At 46.5% G+C, this 16,807-nt stretch overlaps 1 protein-coding gene across 1 annotated transcript; it reads left to right on the forward strand.

Annotated features, from left to right (window-relative positions):
• The first annotated feature begins 754 nt into the window (after positions 1–754).
• On the forward strand, positions 755–15,470 carry LOC106612487 (BCL11 transcription factor A). Its single transcript, XM_014213669.3, has 3 exons — positions 755–1,029; positions 2,983–3,327; positions 11,938–15,470. The coding sequence occupies exons 1-3, from the start codon at positions 978–980 to the stop codon at positions 13,692–13,694; spliced, it is 2,154 nt and encodes a 717-aa protein (XP_014069144.3). The 5' UTR covers positions 755–977; the 3' UTR covers positions 13,695–15,470.
• The last annotated feature ends 1,337 nt before the right edge of the window (positions 15,471–16,807 follow it).

The raw sequence follows: 16,807 nt of genomic DNA on the forward strand, positions 1-16,807 counted from the left end.
TATCCGTCTGAATCATTTCCCAACCAAGATAGGCTAGCGCCTAGGCTGCTTAGTTTGGCTTTGTAAAAGTTTAAGGTCAGGCCTATGGTCCCCCCCCCCCCCCCCCCCCCCCCCACCGCTGTATTTTATGTGCCGTCTGGTGAGTAACAAAAGGAGAACCGAACAGACCGTTTACTTCGGTTTCGAAATCAGCCGGACAGCAAAACACCTGTCTTCAGCGACCTTGTTAAAGCCACTTCCTCCTCACCCACATCCTCAGCAGGCAGCTATAACCAGTAGGCTGCGTGAAGGCTAGGGGTGCAAGGAGGAAGTGGCTGTGCAGCTGTAAGTCTTATTGCTGCCTCCCACCATCCCATGTATGATGCAACGTGCATTTTAATATCATTGCATGAGATAGTTCCTGAAATAAATGGGCCACTAATATTGATTGCTTATAGAAGCCAAACCAGTCTAGACTGTGATGACACTATTGCATGAGGGTTCTGTGTGTGTATTGTTTTTTGGGGTTTTACTATCCAGGTGGGTGTTATGTTTTGGGTTTTACTATCCTTGTGGGGACCAGAAGTAAAACAAGGAACATTAGGATAAGTGGAGACATTTTGCTGGTCCCCACAAGAAAAAAAGTATATTGGGGTTAGAATTAGGGTTAGGGTAAAATATGATTTGGAATGGGAATCAGTTGTTTGGTCCCCACAAGTGAGAGTAAAACAAGGTATGTGTGTGTGTGTGTAACATTGTGTAGAGGGCGGGGTCGGGGTCGGAGTAGTATGGTGGCGGGCGGCGCCTAACATGTTGCCCCTTCTTTCCTCCGCTGCGGGGCTGGTAGCCTGAACTTGAACACTGGCTGGTACACAGCGAGCCACGACCCGTCCGTGCCATTGAGCTACACAGTATTCTTATCAACTTGATCAATTGAGTTAGATTCCGATCAGGAGTGTGGATACACCGGACAGACCTGCCTGGTGTAATTAAACAGAATGTCCAGACGCAAACAAGGCAGCCGACCGCAACACCTGAGTGCAAATCAAGGTAAACTGAGATGAGGCTATGGCCATAGTTTACTAATAAGAGGTTGGCTATATGCATGTTATATATTTCATATACGATGTATTCATGTTAAACTTCGCTTTTTTGGGGGGGATCAGTCAGGCTTTGTGGGGTATGCGCACCTTGACATTAACTTTTATCAATGATTTAACTTTATCAAATATATTTTTCTAAAGAGCTGCTTTATATATAGGCTACAATCAGCTGTGCAACAAATGACGTTAATCAATTAAATGTGTTCATAAACTACACATAAAAGGTGGCTTAAAACATGGGTAATGTTTTTTAAAAATCGGGGTTCTTTACTGGCCTGTCTTTTTTTTCTTCTAGTTTTTCTTTCTGTCTTGTCTGTGGGGGCTGTTTTGAATTATCTCATATTTTTTGCCAACATGAACGCTTCCTTGTGGGGCAGACCGCGTGTTCTAGACACTGTATCCGTGTGACAAGGCGAGAGAGGAGAGGATATAGTCTGCCCTCACAACAACTCCACTGACCTCTTCCACTTTATAGCCGTTTCGTCCAAATATATATCCTAGATACCCCATATACACTTGACTTGTGTATAGGCCTATGTAGGTTATCATAAAGATATAGTTTTTATATCAAAATAACAGGCTCTGCTTAAACCACGGGTTCGTTGATGACATCGTGATTCTTCCCCCGGTCACTGAGGCCTTTGACAAAAACACTGAAAAATGCTCTGAAACACATTTTCTTTTCTCTGTTCCCCCAACGAAGACCAGTAGAGCGTGCCTAGTTTGACCACAAGCCTTGACTCTTCAGTGGTGTGCGTGCAACCGCGCCTAGCTTGTCTGCACAAACAGTGAGCAGCACTGAAACAGGAAAGGTTACATTTTTCAGTAACCACCGGTGAGCTACTCAGCGCGACTGTACTGTCTGTACCTGTCCTGTACTCGGCCTAGTGAATCCGGTCCAAGCTTTAAGGTGTGTACATGACCATATTGACTCACTCCCGGCCTCAACTCTCACAAGTCGGTAAAAGAGGGCTGAGGGCCAGTACGACAACTCAAACCTGACCAACGGTAATTAACCGTCCTTGTCTTTGGTTGTCGACTTGGGTCATATATGAGTCATGGACATTTTTTTCTTTTGTAGCCTACATTTAGGGCACTGATGAGAGACAGAAACTGGAAACCAGACTACATCCCCGAGCAGTGCTTAAATCTAAACCACACATTTCATTTGAGTAATCTCATGTTGGACTCCACTCTCTTAGTGATAAAGAATTCATTTGGCCTCAAACCCTGAGTGACTCTGAACATCGTCAAGTCATGGCCACTCACTTTCTCGCTGATAAACTGGTCAGTTCCTTGCCTAGTTGTTGCTCTCACTTGAGTAGTTGATTGAGAATGTGTTGACAGGTGATGTTTTTTTTCTCCCAGGCCTTGGGAATGGTATAATTAAAAATAGATCTATTTCTACTCACAGCACCAATAGAGACAGGAAGCACTGGTGTCAGTGAAGACCTACCACTATGCAGCCTGCCATCTCAGTGAAAGGAGCTGTCAAATGGTTAGTTAGGGGGAAGTGGTCAGTATCAGCTGACCGGAATAGCCTGCCTGCCTCTGTAGCCCTGGTGGAGCGTGTGGGGTGGAGTGGCTCAGCATCGAAAGTAGCGCTTTTTAAAAAAACAGGGAGGGGTTGTTTTTCTCTGAAGGCCATATCAGCAGTTGCCCAATCTACATGCTGTCTGACCACCCACTGCCTCCCTGTTGCTGTAAGATCTTACATGATGGACAGCATATACAAGTTCATTGTAGTTTCTATTTTCTTAAATGTTCCTCTTGACTCTCTTCAATTTCCTCTCTCTGTCTTCGCTGCCTTTCCCGTATCACTCCCCTGCCCTAATTTCTTTTTCACTTTCCCCCTCTTCTTTCTCTGGCTCTCCCTCACTTGTCTCTCATCATCTCTCAGATGCCCCTGAGCCCTTGGACGCTGCCACTCCATCATTGGAGGAGAGGGGGTCCCTTCCCCGGGTCAGGGGTATTGAGGAGGGTCGTGACCTGCTGACCTGTGGGCAGTGCAGCCAGGCCTTCCCTCTCGCCCACATCCTGGCCTTCATCCAGCACAAACAGGGGGGCTGCCGCTCCCGGAATCACGCCCCCAACACCCACACCCCTCCCTCCCCAGCCAACCGGACACAGCGACGCGGTGATGTCACTCAGGTAGAGGCTGGGTTCGTGGAGCTGAGGAGAGTGACAGACACGTCCAGAGGGGAGGAGCATAGTGTGAAGGTGAAGATGGAGCCTAACAGAACAGGTGAGTGCCGGCAGGTTGCTAATTAGTGACTTTTTTGTTATGTTGTTTTCTCCCCCTCCCCCCCACTTCTAACAACTGTCCCCCCCAGTCCAGCTCATTAGCTGGGCGTTGCTGTGCTGAGGAGGCCTCTGTGAGTTAGCGACGCGCTGGGTAATTGTGTGGAAAGGATAGGCAGCAGTGTTTTGAGGCCAAAGGGGGCCCCTGAGGGCTCCAGTGCACCTGAGCTCCCCTCCATCTCCTTGACTCTGTCTCTCTCAGGTGAAGTGGCCAGGTAAACATGTAGAGCAAGGCACTGTGCTCTCTGGCCACGCAATAACATGGCTTGCACACACTTGAGGACTGGCTGTGCTAAGCTGAGAGGGACAATGAGATGGTGTCACAACAGGCTGTGGTGTGGTCGTACTTCATTACAACATGTTTAGAAGGATAATGTCACCATCATTCTGATGTGTTTGCATGGCTTTTCAGTGCAGCTGTGCATTTTGATAGTAAATAGTTGAGTGATACTTCCTCCCCTTGTGTCCTCACCAACATCTTTACAGAGATGGGAGGAATGGAGACAAGTGAAGAACAGTGACATGACTATTGAGAAGCACCCATGGTTTCCTTCCTTGGCTCTCCTACCTAAGAGGCTTTCTACTAGGCATCTGAAGCAGGACTATGTAGGCAGTAAGAGGGGGCCTAAACTCACAGTATGTAAAGGTCATGTATTTAGAAGTGAACAAGCAATTTCTCATTGTGTGTCTTAACCATAGAAATAGAATCTCTAGATTCTATTTAATAGTATATGGTCTGAATGACTCTGATTAGATGAGCTTTAGGGCGGCAGGTAGCCTAGCTGTGAGAGCGTTGAGCCAGTAACCGAACCGTCGCTTGTTCGAATACTCAAGCCAATCAGGTGAAAAATCGGTCGACGGGCCCATGAGCAAAGCACTTAACACTCATTCGCACCAGGGGTGCCATCCTTCTATGGCTTATCCTGTAAAACAACACATTTCAATGTACCTATTCAGTGTATGTGACAATAAAACATATACTGCTCCAAAAAATAAAGGGAACACTTAAACAACACAATGTAACTCCAAGTCAATCACACTTCTGTGAAATCAAACTGTCCACTTAGGAAGCAACACTGATTGACAATACATTTCACATGCTGTTGTGCAAATGGAATAGACAACAGGTGGAAATTATAGGCAATAAGCAAGACACCCCCAATAAAGGAGTGGTTCTGCAGGTGGAGACCACAGACCACTTCTCAGTTCCTATGCTTCCTGGCTGATGTTTTGGTCACTTTTGAATGCTGCCGGTGCTTTCACTCTAGTGGTAGCATGAGACGGAGTCTACAACCCACACAAGTGGCTCAGGTAGTGCAGCTCATCCAGGATGGCACATCAATGCGAGCTGTGGCAAGAAGGTTTGCTGTGTCTGTCAGCGTAGTGTCCAGAGCATGGAGGCGCTACCAGGAGACAGGCCAGTACATCAGGAGACGTGGAGGAGGCCGTAGGAGGGCAACAACCCAGCAGCAGGACCGCTACCTCCGCCTTTGTGCAAGGAGGAGCAAGAGGAGCACTGCCAGAGCCCTGCAAAATGACCTCCAGCAGGCCACAAATGTGCATGTGTCTGCTCAAACGGTCAGAAACAGACTCCATGAGGGTGGTATGAGGGCCCGACGTCCACAGGTGGGGGTTGTGCTTACAGCCCAACACCGTGCAGGACGTTTGGCATTTGCCAAAGAACACCAAGATTGGCAAATTCGCCACTGGCGCCCTGTGCTCTTCACAGATGAAAGCAGGTTCACACTGAGCACATGTGACAGACGTGACAGAGTCTGGAGACGTCGTGGAGAACGTTCTGCTGCCTGCAACATCCTCCAGCATGACCGGTTTGGCGGTGGGTCAGTCATGGTGTGGGGTGGCATTTCTTTGGGGGGCCGCACAGCCCTCCATGTGCTCGCCAGAGGTAGCCTGACTGCCATTAGGTACCGAGATGAGATCCTCAGACCCCTTGTGAGACCATATGCTGGTGCGGTTGGCCCTGGGTTCCTCCTAATGCAAGACAATGCTAGACCTCATGTGGCTGGAGTGTGTCAGCAGTTCCTGCAAGAGGAAGGCATTGATGCTATGGACTGGCCTGCCCGTTCCCCAGACCTGAATCCAATTGAGCACATCTGGGACATCGTCTCGCTCCATCCACCAACGCCACGTTGCACCACAGATTGTCCAGGAGTTAGTGGATGCTTTAGTCCAGGTCTGGGAGGAGATCCCTCAGGAGACCATCCGCCACCTCATCAGGAGCATGCCCAGGCGTTGTAGGGAGGTCATACAGGCACGTGGAGGCCACACACACACTACTGAGCCTCATTTTGACTTGTTTTAAGGACATTACATCAAAGTTGGATCAGCCTGTAGTGTGGTTTTCCACTTTAATTTTGAGTGTGACTCCAAATCCAGACCTCCATGGGTTGATAAATTGGATTTCCATTGATTATTTTTGTGATTTTGTTGTCAGCACATTCAACTATGTAAAGAAAAAAGTATTTAATAAGATTATTTCTTTCATTCAGATCTAGGATGTGTTGTTTAAGTGTTCCCTTTATTTTTTTGAGCAGTGTATTTTTAAATGTTTTGTTCATATGCATATTTTTGGAACTGAGACCCATAGACATACATACGCACTCTTTCTCTCACACAGCCACTTGCACTTCCTTCCTTTGTGTAACGCTCAGGGGACTGCTGCATGCTCTGTTTCCGTCTGTCCACGTTTTTCTCTTTCAGTCTCTTCTCTTGCTGCCTGTTTTTTATGTTCTCTCTCTCTCTCTCAACCTGTCTCTCTCTCGGTCTCTCGCTGCCTGTTTTACAAGTTCTCTCTTCTTTCGCTCTCAACCTCTATCGCTTTCTAGCTGCTTTTTAAAAATGTTTCTGTCTGTGTGTAAGTTCTCTTCTCCGTGCCCAAAGGCTTACACAACAGAGCTACCCATGTGCACTACACAAGAGCCGTACCATATCTCCAACCAAGCAAAGCAAGATAACTTTTTAATAACGAAATTAGTCACTGGCGCATGAATACGTGTATCTAATGTCGATCAACCATTTTTAGAATTTAGATTTGTTGTTTAAAATGTTAGGAGGTATTTGTGGAAAAGTGTTCAACTGTTATGTACACTACCGTTCAACAGTTTGGGGTCACTGAGAAATGTCCTTGTTTTTGAAAGAAAAGCAAAACATTTTTGTCCATTAAAATAACATCAAATTGATCAGAAATACAGTATAGACATTGTTAATGTTGTAAATGCCTATTGTAGCTGGAAATGGCTGATTTTTAATGGAATATCTACATAGGCTTACAGAAGCCCATCATCAGCAACCATCACTCCTGTGTTCCAATGGCACGTTATATTAGCTAATCCAAGTTTATCTTTTAAAAAGGCTAATTGATCATTAGAAAACCCTTTTGCAATTATGTTAGCACAGCTGAAAACTGAAGTTCTGATTAAAGAAGCAATAAAACTGGCCTTCTTTAGACTAGTTGAGTATCTGGAGCATCAGCATTTGTGGGTTTGATTACAGAATCAAAATGGCCAGAAACAAAGAGCTTTCTTCTGAAACTCGTCAGTCTATTCTTGTTCTGAGAAATGAAGGCTATTCCATGAGAGAAATTGAAGATCTCGTGCAACGCTGGGAACTACTCCCTTCACAGAACAGAGCAAACTGGCTCTAACCAGAATGAAAAGAGTGGGAGGCCCCGGTGCACAACTGAGCAAGAGGATAAGTACATTAGAGTTTCTAGTTTGAGAAACCGACGCCTCACAAGTCCTCAACTGGCAGCTTCATTAAATAGTACCTGCAAAACACCAGTCTCAATTTCAACAGTGCTTGGGCGACTCTGGGATGCCGGCCTTCTAGACAGAGTTGTAAAGAAAAAGACATCTCTGACTGGCCAATAAAAATAAAAGATTAAGATGGGCAAAAGAATAGACACTGGACAGAGGAACTCTGCCTAGAAGGCCAGCATCCTGGAGTCGCCTCTTCACTGTTGACGTTGAGACTGGTGTTTTGCGGGTACAATTTAATTGTTTTCTTTACTAAAGTGGTACTGCATAGGTGTAAACATACTCTTTTTTTGTTGTTGCAAGAGATGGCACTTGTATAGCCTAAGAAAGTAGCATAAATGTGCAGAAAGTCATTTTGAATGCATTTTATTGAAGGGAAGCAATGTCTTGAACTTTTTTGGCAACATAGTGTTATATTCTTATATACTGTACAATGAGGAATTCAACTACAAGATATTAGTCTTTTCCCAATTTTTTTAACCATTGCCCCCACCCACAAGGTGTATAAACAACATCAATAAGAATTAAATAAGATAATAGATACAAAACAAAAACGTGAAGAACATAAATCAATCAACTCTAATTAGCACATGTAGGACAGTATGCAAGTGTGTGTGCATGGACTTTGCAGATGTATTTCTCACATGTGCAGCACACAGTATTTGTTTTACAGTCCTTCTTTGGGGGGCAGAATTGGCATCTCCTCTTGCCTGCTGCAGCCTCAGGTGGATCAGAACAAGATTCAGCCCCCATAACAGCTTTCACAAGCGCTGCTGTGCGGGAGAGGCGCTCCCTTCTTTGAATGTGTGGGGTTACAAGGGCCTTTCCCAGCTCCTCCAGGAACACTTATCAGGCACCCAGGTAGGGTTGATCTTGTTTCATATCACGAAGGCATTGTACGAGGACACATCAATGATGTTATAGAAGATGACCAGGGGTCAGAGGGCAGTCGTCCTCCTGCAGCTGTAAGTTCCAGTCACCTTGTCCAGGTTGTCCACGCCTCCTTTGTTGTGGTCCAGGATGATGGTTGGCTTCCTGTCCTCACGATCACTGATCTCAGCCGTTTTATCCTGTTTCCATTGATCATCCTTGATGTTTCTATAACTTGATTGGAGTCTACCTCTACCTTGATTGGAGTCTACCACATTCTTGTTCTTCTTTGGGAGGTAAGAAACTACAGTGGTGGTGTTTTGAAAAATATAGTATTTTATTTTACCTTTATTTAACTATTTTCAATGCCGGAACAGAGGGGGTAGAACGCCAGATTTTTTTTTACCTTGTCAGCTCGGGGATTCGATCTTGCAACCTTTCGGTTACTAGTCCAATGCTCTAACCACTGGTTAGTGGGGTGGTGGGGGTGAAGGTAAACTTTGATGAGAAGGCCTCTCTCCCCCTTGTTGCGAGGAGTGCAGGGGGGAGCTCAGGCTTGTTCTTTCTACCTCTGCCAACCATGGTGTTCTTCCTCTCCAGGAGCTGCTGGCTGAGTTCAATCAGTAGTACATGTAATCTCAATTTCTTGTGTGTGTTTTTGTGGTGTGTAAATTATTTTATAACTGCCGGGTCAAAAATGACCCTAAGACAGTCTTTGTACCCTGGTGGTGTACAGCTTTCATGGAAATATGAACAAAGGCAATGTTTAACTTTTTCTAATATTGGGGTCATTCTAGGAAAAGTCATAAAATTGAAAAAATGTCTCTGCTGTTAAACAGTGGCGGGTCATTTTTTTTACCCTTAAGACAACACAAGGGTTAAGTAACTCAAGTTAAATGTTTTGTATGTGGTATGATTTGATACGGTACTGTATGCGCTACGTGTTGTGGGTCTATCTAAAATCCCTGGTGATGCCAAGCCCATTAAATTTTTTTCATATTACAACCTGTGTGTTGTGATAATTACGTTGTTTGCTCTATAACCTGTTTGTACATATGCCTTGTGACTGTGATATATGCGCCAAGACCATAAGAAAAACAGTGGCAGAATAAATTCAACCACACCTTTGTTTCATCATAAATCCGGAGAGCAACCTCTGTCCGGTGAAGTCCACAAAGCATATTGCATGTGACAGACAGTTACATGACCTACAGCATGGTCAAGCAAGTTGATGTTTACAACATTTTCAGACTACTAAATAACTATTGATTTAGAACCACGGAGAGTTAGCGCAAGTCGCAAAGAAAACAGGAGCTGCCTCCACTATTCCAGCACCATTTCAATATCATCAAATAAACTATGCTATGACAACTAAAATATACCATCAAACAATTTAGTCCAATCAACGTAAACAAATATCATGTCTGTCCATGGCTCGTTCTCTCGCTGTGTGTGTGCGTTCAAGTAGAGAACATGTTGACTCACTCTACATGTAGAGAAACGCCAATGCCATCCTCTCTTTCATGTTGACGAAACGGTCTATGACTCTGTCAAACCGTACACACTTAATGTTTTTGTTGACCTAGGCTACTTGGCTAAAGTGCTTGCTCACAAGCCTAACGTCCTTTCATGGGCATCAATGTGGCAGGCCAGCTAGCTAACATTAGCCTACTACATCTAGTAACATATTGAACTTCCATCCTCTCAGGCCAGGGGAACAATGTATTAATTTATGGTTGATTCAGATTCACCGTTATAATCATTAGCCAGTACGGAGAATTAAGTAAAACCACAAGTCCAAATCCCTATCTCCATTTATGGCTAATTTAGGAAAGGGCCAATTTTAGCTAGCTAACTAGCCAACCAGCCAACTAACTGAGGAAAACAACATTTTTTTCTGTCTATGTTTTGCTCTCGATGTGACTGGCTTCCCTTCACTTTTTTTTTTGTTGATGCACCAGGACCATTCACAGTTGAGCTCACTCAGTTTAGCTCAACACTGATTGGCTATTATGGAGGCTAAATGCTCGCTGGCTTCTCTTGCATTCAATACTACGGGCGGCAACAATGTCATACTATTTTTGACCAGACAGCATCAGATAGATGGGCTACACATACAGAGACAGAGGGGTGCTGTTTCGCTCGCTCGGATGCTTTCTCCGGTGTGATACTGTACATTCAGCTTCTTGCGATTTTGAAGGAAAATATGAATTGGACCAAAGATAAATTATTGTATATTCTTCTTGGTAGATGTTTTGGGGAAGCCTGGCTTCCCTTGGCATGTGAATGTCTGCTTGTGGAAGATGACTCAAACTGAAAGCGCAATTATCCCCACAACGGCTCGGTGTCCCTTCACACTAGAATGTGTGTAAATGTGATGGAGAATGGAAGAACGTGATGGATTATAATAACTTGTGCGTCTGTCTCATTTATTTTTATTTATTCGACTTGTTTGTTTTTTCTCATCTCTAACATTATACCCCCCCCCCCATTTCAACAGACTCTCGCTTGCCCTATTTCAATCTCCCCCCACACTTTTTTCTCCTCCCTCTTTCTCCCTCGGGAGAGGAGATTCTGCCTACTGCTCGTTAGTGCTCCTAGCCAATCTGCATTTTTAATTAGCAGTTATTGCTTCTGCTTAATATTCAAGTGCTACCCCGGGCCAAATGGGAATCCTTACAAAAAAGATGGAGAGGGAAAGAAAGAGCGAATGAGAAACCGGCTGGGTATTGTGTTTCACTCCAGGAGCCCAAGACAAAAGCCCCCCCTCGGGGAGAGATTTGGAGGGTTAGGGGGGGTGAGGGGTAGGAGGATGGGTCTGAAGTACAATCCAAGGGGTGACACATTTTTGTGGTGTTTCTCGACCCGCACTGCTACATCCTCCTTTTTGATCTTTCTCCCGCTTTTCTTATCTTTTTTTTTTTGCGCTCTCATTCACCCCACTTTTCATAAATATACCAACTTCTCTCCCGCTCTACTCATCTCTTCAGGCTAAGTTAAAGGATGTGTCCACCACATCTCCCATCCTCTCCAGGCAGAGCGCGAGAGAGAGAGAGAGAGGGAGGGAGGGAGAGGGAGAAAGAGTTGCTTTCTTTTTCATCTTTTCTCTCCTCCCCCTCCAGTAAAATACAGAAGGATTTTGACTTCAGGAAACATGAAAGAGGCTTATACCAGAGTCGGCTTTGAACCTTTACAAAAAATAGAACTGTTTTCCCCCTCAATTTGAGGATCTTCTTTCCAATTTAGATTTATGCAGAAAGGCCTCATTTGTCAAGCAGGCTGAGTCAGTCCCCGATTTACATAAAGCCTTCGTTTTCTCGGTTCTGCTAATTAGCAATTTGCAGCTTAATTGGAGAGTGGCTCTCGGTTAAGAGACAATGCTAACCACATTTAAAACATTTCTCCAGATGTACTTGACTATCCTCTTTCTGCTGGCCTCGGTCTCTGTCGTTCATCTCTCACCTGCTTCTGGCCCCATCAACAGCCTTCGCTATCTCTGAGTCCCTCTCTCCTTGACTTCTGTCTCAAAAAGGAAGAGAGGCAGGGACAATGCATTTCTTTTTTAAGTATTTGGAACTCAGACTACCTTGTCCTGTAGACCTGAACCAGAGAATGTTAAGCATCTTCCCTCTTGCTGTAGTCACTCACTCTTCACTGACTTAACAGGCTTAGTGTCTCTGCACCTATGTACTGCCCTAACCAGACTGCCTTTTTCTGTGCTGTGTACCTTTTTATATTCTCCAGTATTCTACTATCACCGCTTAGCTATCCACAATAGTTCCTACTGTCTGATATGTGCTGTTTCATTAAAACCTATTGAGATCCCTTACATTTTTCAGATCAAGAAAATGTTTCTGCTGATGTCTTTTTGGCTTGCTTACTAACTTTTTTTTTTTTTTCTGTGGCAGAAGAGCCGTCCTGCTTTACCTGCCAACTGTGTGAGTGTGTGTTGCCCTCTGCCTGGGCCCTGCTCCAACACGCCCAGCACACACACTCCTTTAGTATCTACCAGGAGGACGGGGAGCAGGAGAAGGATGACGAGGAGAAGATGGGAAGAGGGGGTCACCAGCACTCCAAACCTGCAGCTACCCTGGATCCCTGTCAACTGAGCCACACCCTGGCCACTGCCTTCCACCCTTCCATTCTGCGTCTGCCCCGCATCTTCAGTCCTCGTCAGAACCGCAGGCCAGCTTCTCAGGCCAGCTCTATCCCTTCCTCCAGAGAACGACAGGCCCTCAACTTCTGTCTGAGAGAGCTGGCTGAGGGCAGTAACAACACCACCATCCTCACCACCGCTGGAGATCTGGTCACCTCTCCATCGCCATCCCCCCCGGCCGCCTCTTCCTTCCCCCAGTGCGGACCTGCCCAGGCGGGGTTTCCCTGTGAGCTGTGTGGCCAGGGTTTCCAGTCCCTACGCAGCCTGTCAGCCCACCGGAGGACCCACGCATGTGAGCGGCCCTATCACTGTGGCTTGTGTGACCAGGCCTTTGCCCAGAGTGGTCAGCTGGCTCGCCACATGAGGAGTCACCGCGGAGAGACAGGAGGGGGCTACGAGGGGGTGGAGGTGGGACTGGTAGGGGAGGATGAGGGGGGTCGGCAGGGGATGAGAGGGAGATTTGTAATGCAGGGGGCAGGAGAGAGGGTGTTGAGTGGAGGACCAGGGGAGAGGGAGACCTCTGAGTTGGACCTATCCCAGTCCAAGCCTCACTCCCCAGGCTCTGGACTGATCCTGCTCTCTTCCCAGCCTGGAGGTCCAGACATGAGCCTGCTCAGGCTGTTCCAACCCCAGGGAGAGGTGGTGGAGGGTCAAGAGGAGCCCCAGCATGCGTCCCCCTACGCCAGCCCTTCAGGGGGGTCACTTGAAAGCGGAGAGACGGGGGGCAGCGGGGAGAGTGGCATCGCCAGCGGAAATTGCACCCCCAAATGTCCGGAGAGGGAGGAGAGGGCTCAGGTAGGGGGGGAGTGGGTGAGCGAGAGGGATGGAGAGATGGCGGGTGGAGAGAAGGAGTGGCTTGCAGGCGGGAATATCGAGGTGGTCCAGGAGTGGCAGAGGGAGAGCGAACAGAGAGGAGGAGGAGGAAACGGCGTCATCAGCAGTAACAGTGGTAACAACGATGGGGGGTCAGGGAAGAAGAAGAAGGAGGAGGCCTGTGAGTACTGTGGGAAACAGTTCCGGAACAGCAGCAACCTGACGGTGCACCGGCGCAGCCACACTGGAGAACGACCCTACCAGTGTGGCCTGTGCAGCTACGCATGCGCCCAGAGCTCCAAGCTCACACGCCACATGAAGACCCACGGTGCCCACGGGGCCCGTGCCCCGTTCCTATGCCAGCTGTGCGGGGTGCCCTTCACTGTGTACGCTACCCTGGAGAAACACCTGAAGAAGGTGCATGGGCTGAGCCATGCCAGCGTCGGGGCCTACACCCAGGCCAGTGCAGCTGATGCCAACTGGGCCCTTGTCAAAATGGAGGATGGGTTGGTCATCAAGATGGAGGATGAAGCCAGCACGGACCAGACAGAAAGCAACATGGCTGCCATCGATGTGGGAGTGGAGGCTGAGGAGAACCAGAAAGAGGAGGTGGATGGTACTGTCCGCCCAGCCATAGTGGAGGATAGTGTGGGTGAGATTCCTACTGAAGGCAGTGTGGATGTGGGCTTGGCGTAAACTATGGGTCCAGCATATCCGCCATTTCACACTTTTGTACACTGACTAAGACATTCAAAAGCACTGGCTTGGACTCTCAATCATACCAACCACTTTGGCCAACATAAATATCCATATAAATGTAATGAACCTTTCCTAGCACTCAACTGGGGATTAATTCTATCTGGAATCTAGGTACCATCCTGCTCTCTTCTGAATTCCCTATCTGTGCAATGCTGAGGTACATCACGTCTCGCCAGAGCTGACAATTAGCATATGCAAATCCACCTACGTAGACCACAGCACAAAACCCAGACATGCAATGGAAAGGTGGAGGGCAAACAGGACTTGAGAACAGGAAGTCCACCAGAACACAGGAAGTTGATCACCATGCTCCAGCAGAATATAGGAAGTGGACACCAGTGATCAATTGATTGGTTCACTCACTCAACATAGTGATGATTACCAATCAGAACTGTCAAATGTAGAAAGTAAAAAAGGGTTTAATTATTTTTATTTTTTTATATCTAGTGTCAAGAGATTGCGACAATAGTGAGGCTTTCATATCCTGCTCCGTTGCTTTGGTGACAACTGGGATGGTGGTCGTCTCACTCTGTGGATGAATGAAAGACTAGTTGTTTGGACGGAGACTGGGTCAAAGGGGAAACGAACCCAAACATAGATTGCCTGTAGTTTCTGTCATTCCTTTTAAATGTGCTTCTATGTCACAACACTTGCCACTTAATGTAAAGTTTGAGGCTCACGAGGCCCAGCAAGATTGTGTTGTTCCTCTCTGTGTCTGGATGTTATTTTTATATATGTGTATAAGTCTCATCTGCTGATTTCCTTAGCTCCTATGTATAAAAAAAACAGCAATTTATCTTCATATGAAACGTGTGAATTTATTTCCTTTTCTGCTTGATAATTGGGGGGGATCTTTTTCTTTCCTTTGTTTACATTTTTTTTTAAACGCTGAACTGCTTGAAGCTTACATATGCATGTTTTGCTGCCATTTGAAATGTTTTCTTTTGCCTGTGTTTTTAGAATTTGTCCTTATTTATGAACACTGCATGTTTAGTGGTTGGCAAATGAAAAGTCTATCTACTGCTGAACTACAGGGTGGAGAGCTACAGTAAATGGCTTGTTGATAGGTGGGAGAGTTCTGTGGGTAACACCGAATGAGCACTTGTGTATGTTTACTGTGTGTGTGTATCCAGGGGAATTTTTTGGTAACACTTGACTTGAACCTTCGGTCAAATGCCTAACTAACTGCATCCAAACCATGACGTAACAAGTCATAAGCAAGCTGTTTTATGTGCATGGAAAGTGAGCCTATGCCAACAACAATGATGCAGCTAACCTTTAGCTACATTTGCCATTGTGGCTGAGAACATGGTTTGAGTGAAGTGTCACCAACTATTTGCTGACTACTGTGATTTACATGATCATTATTTATGTCTATATACACTGATGGCAGGGAACCATTCTTTTCGGACACTTTGAAAGAACAATTCTATGCTTTGTGTATGAAATGTAGTGATAGGGTAAAATGTGAATGATTGATGGACACGATTGGAGTATACTTGTTCAGGGACCAATGTCATGTACGTAAAATGGCACTCCTACATGTAGATGTCGTTGCCATTGTTATCAATTGGCTGTATGCCTCAAACTCATTTTCTCTGTCTGTGCTGACTGCAATGAGGCTAACTATGCCACTGTCTTTTTGTAAACTTGATACCATTTTGTCATTGACCTGGTTATGAGAAGTCTCATTAAAGAATTGAGGCAAAGCGATCTCTGTGTGTGTTTTGGTCTCAGTGTAGGAATGGCGAACCCGCTCCTGAAAGTCAAAAGCAACAACATCAGACGGATGTAAACAAGCATAGACGGTCCTTCATCCAGTGCTGTGACATTAAACATTCAGAACTCGGGATGACTGGAGTCAGTCCACAGAGAAACGACCCACACAGATCAAACGCCAACCGGAGGGAGTTTCTAAAAGGAAGTGACGTGACTCAATCTGTAGGCCAGTTGAACTTTATGTAGAAGGCTACATAGCCAGGGAATTGGGACGGGTATGAAGGCTACATATCCAGGGAATTGGGATGGGACAGGGGCAAGCTGTAAGGTTTCTAGGGGTAGGGGATACTGCGTTGCCAGGGGTTTGCGCTCACGTAATTGCGGACTGCATTTTGGGGGCACAAAAATCCCTACGCCAGCATCCTATGGCCATAGCCCTGCCCCCTCTAATGAGAAGGCAGCTCTATGATCCCTATAGCTCATTAACAGCAAGCCTTTTTAATGAGCTTTCAGCAGGGCGGATGGGAGGGGTGGGCACCAGATGCACACACGCCCCCCACTACCAATTTCTATTGTGTAGGGGAGAATAAGGAGAGAATGAAGAGAACCAAAGCCGTTCACTGGACCAGACCCAGAGGAGTTGGTCTGCTCTTTTCCCCAAAGAGGGTGTGGGACAGGTAACCTCCTGCACTTCTCCCCTTGGACCCAGGGCAGGTACGCTACGTGGGCACTCCTGCACCATTTGGTGTCCGTATGGACCAAATTACGTAAGGTAAGGTGATACACAGCAGTGCAGTAGCCACCACGGCAAATGCTTACCTTCCCACCCTCAACTGGTCTTTGTATTCCTGCCAGCCACCTCCAGTCCACACCTCTGTACCGGAGCAACAATGACCAACCCCGACCCTGCTCCATTCACACTGGGTCAGCCAATCACCTCTCTGGACTCTATCAGACACAGGGTGTCCGCCAATAGAACAGGGCAGGGTGCGGGGGAAATCATCAGCTGACCGTGTGTGTGTCTGACCAGGGCCCAGCCCTGGGGCGGCGGTGGCATGGACTTTGAGATCTAATAGCCGTGTCTCAGCTCGACAGAGAAGGCTTTTGTTGGGCCAGGACAGGGAGAGGGGTTATAGGAGGACGGGCTCATTGTAATGGCTGGAATGGAATTTACGGAACGGAGTCAAACACATCAAAACATGGATACCTCGTGTTTGACTCCATTCCATTTACTCTAGCCATTACAATGAGCCTGTCCTCCTATAACTCTTCCCACCAGCCTCCTCTGGTTGGAAACTTTTGGAACGTTGTCTTTCCTGCAGTAAAATGTC

The sequence above is a fragment of the Salmo salar genome, chromosome 09 (genome assembly GCF_965601325.2).
Source record: "Salmo salar chromosome 09, fSalSal1, whole genome shotgun sequence".
Taxonomy (NCBI): domain Eukaryota; kingdom Metazoa; phylum Chordata; class Actinopteri; order Salmoniformes; family Salmonidae; genus Salmo; species Salmo salar.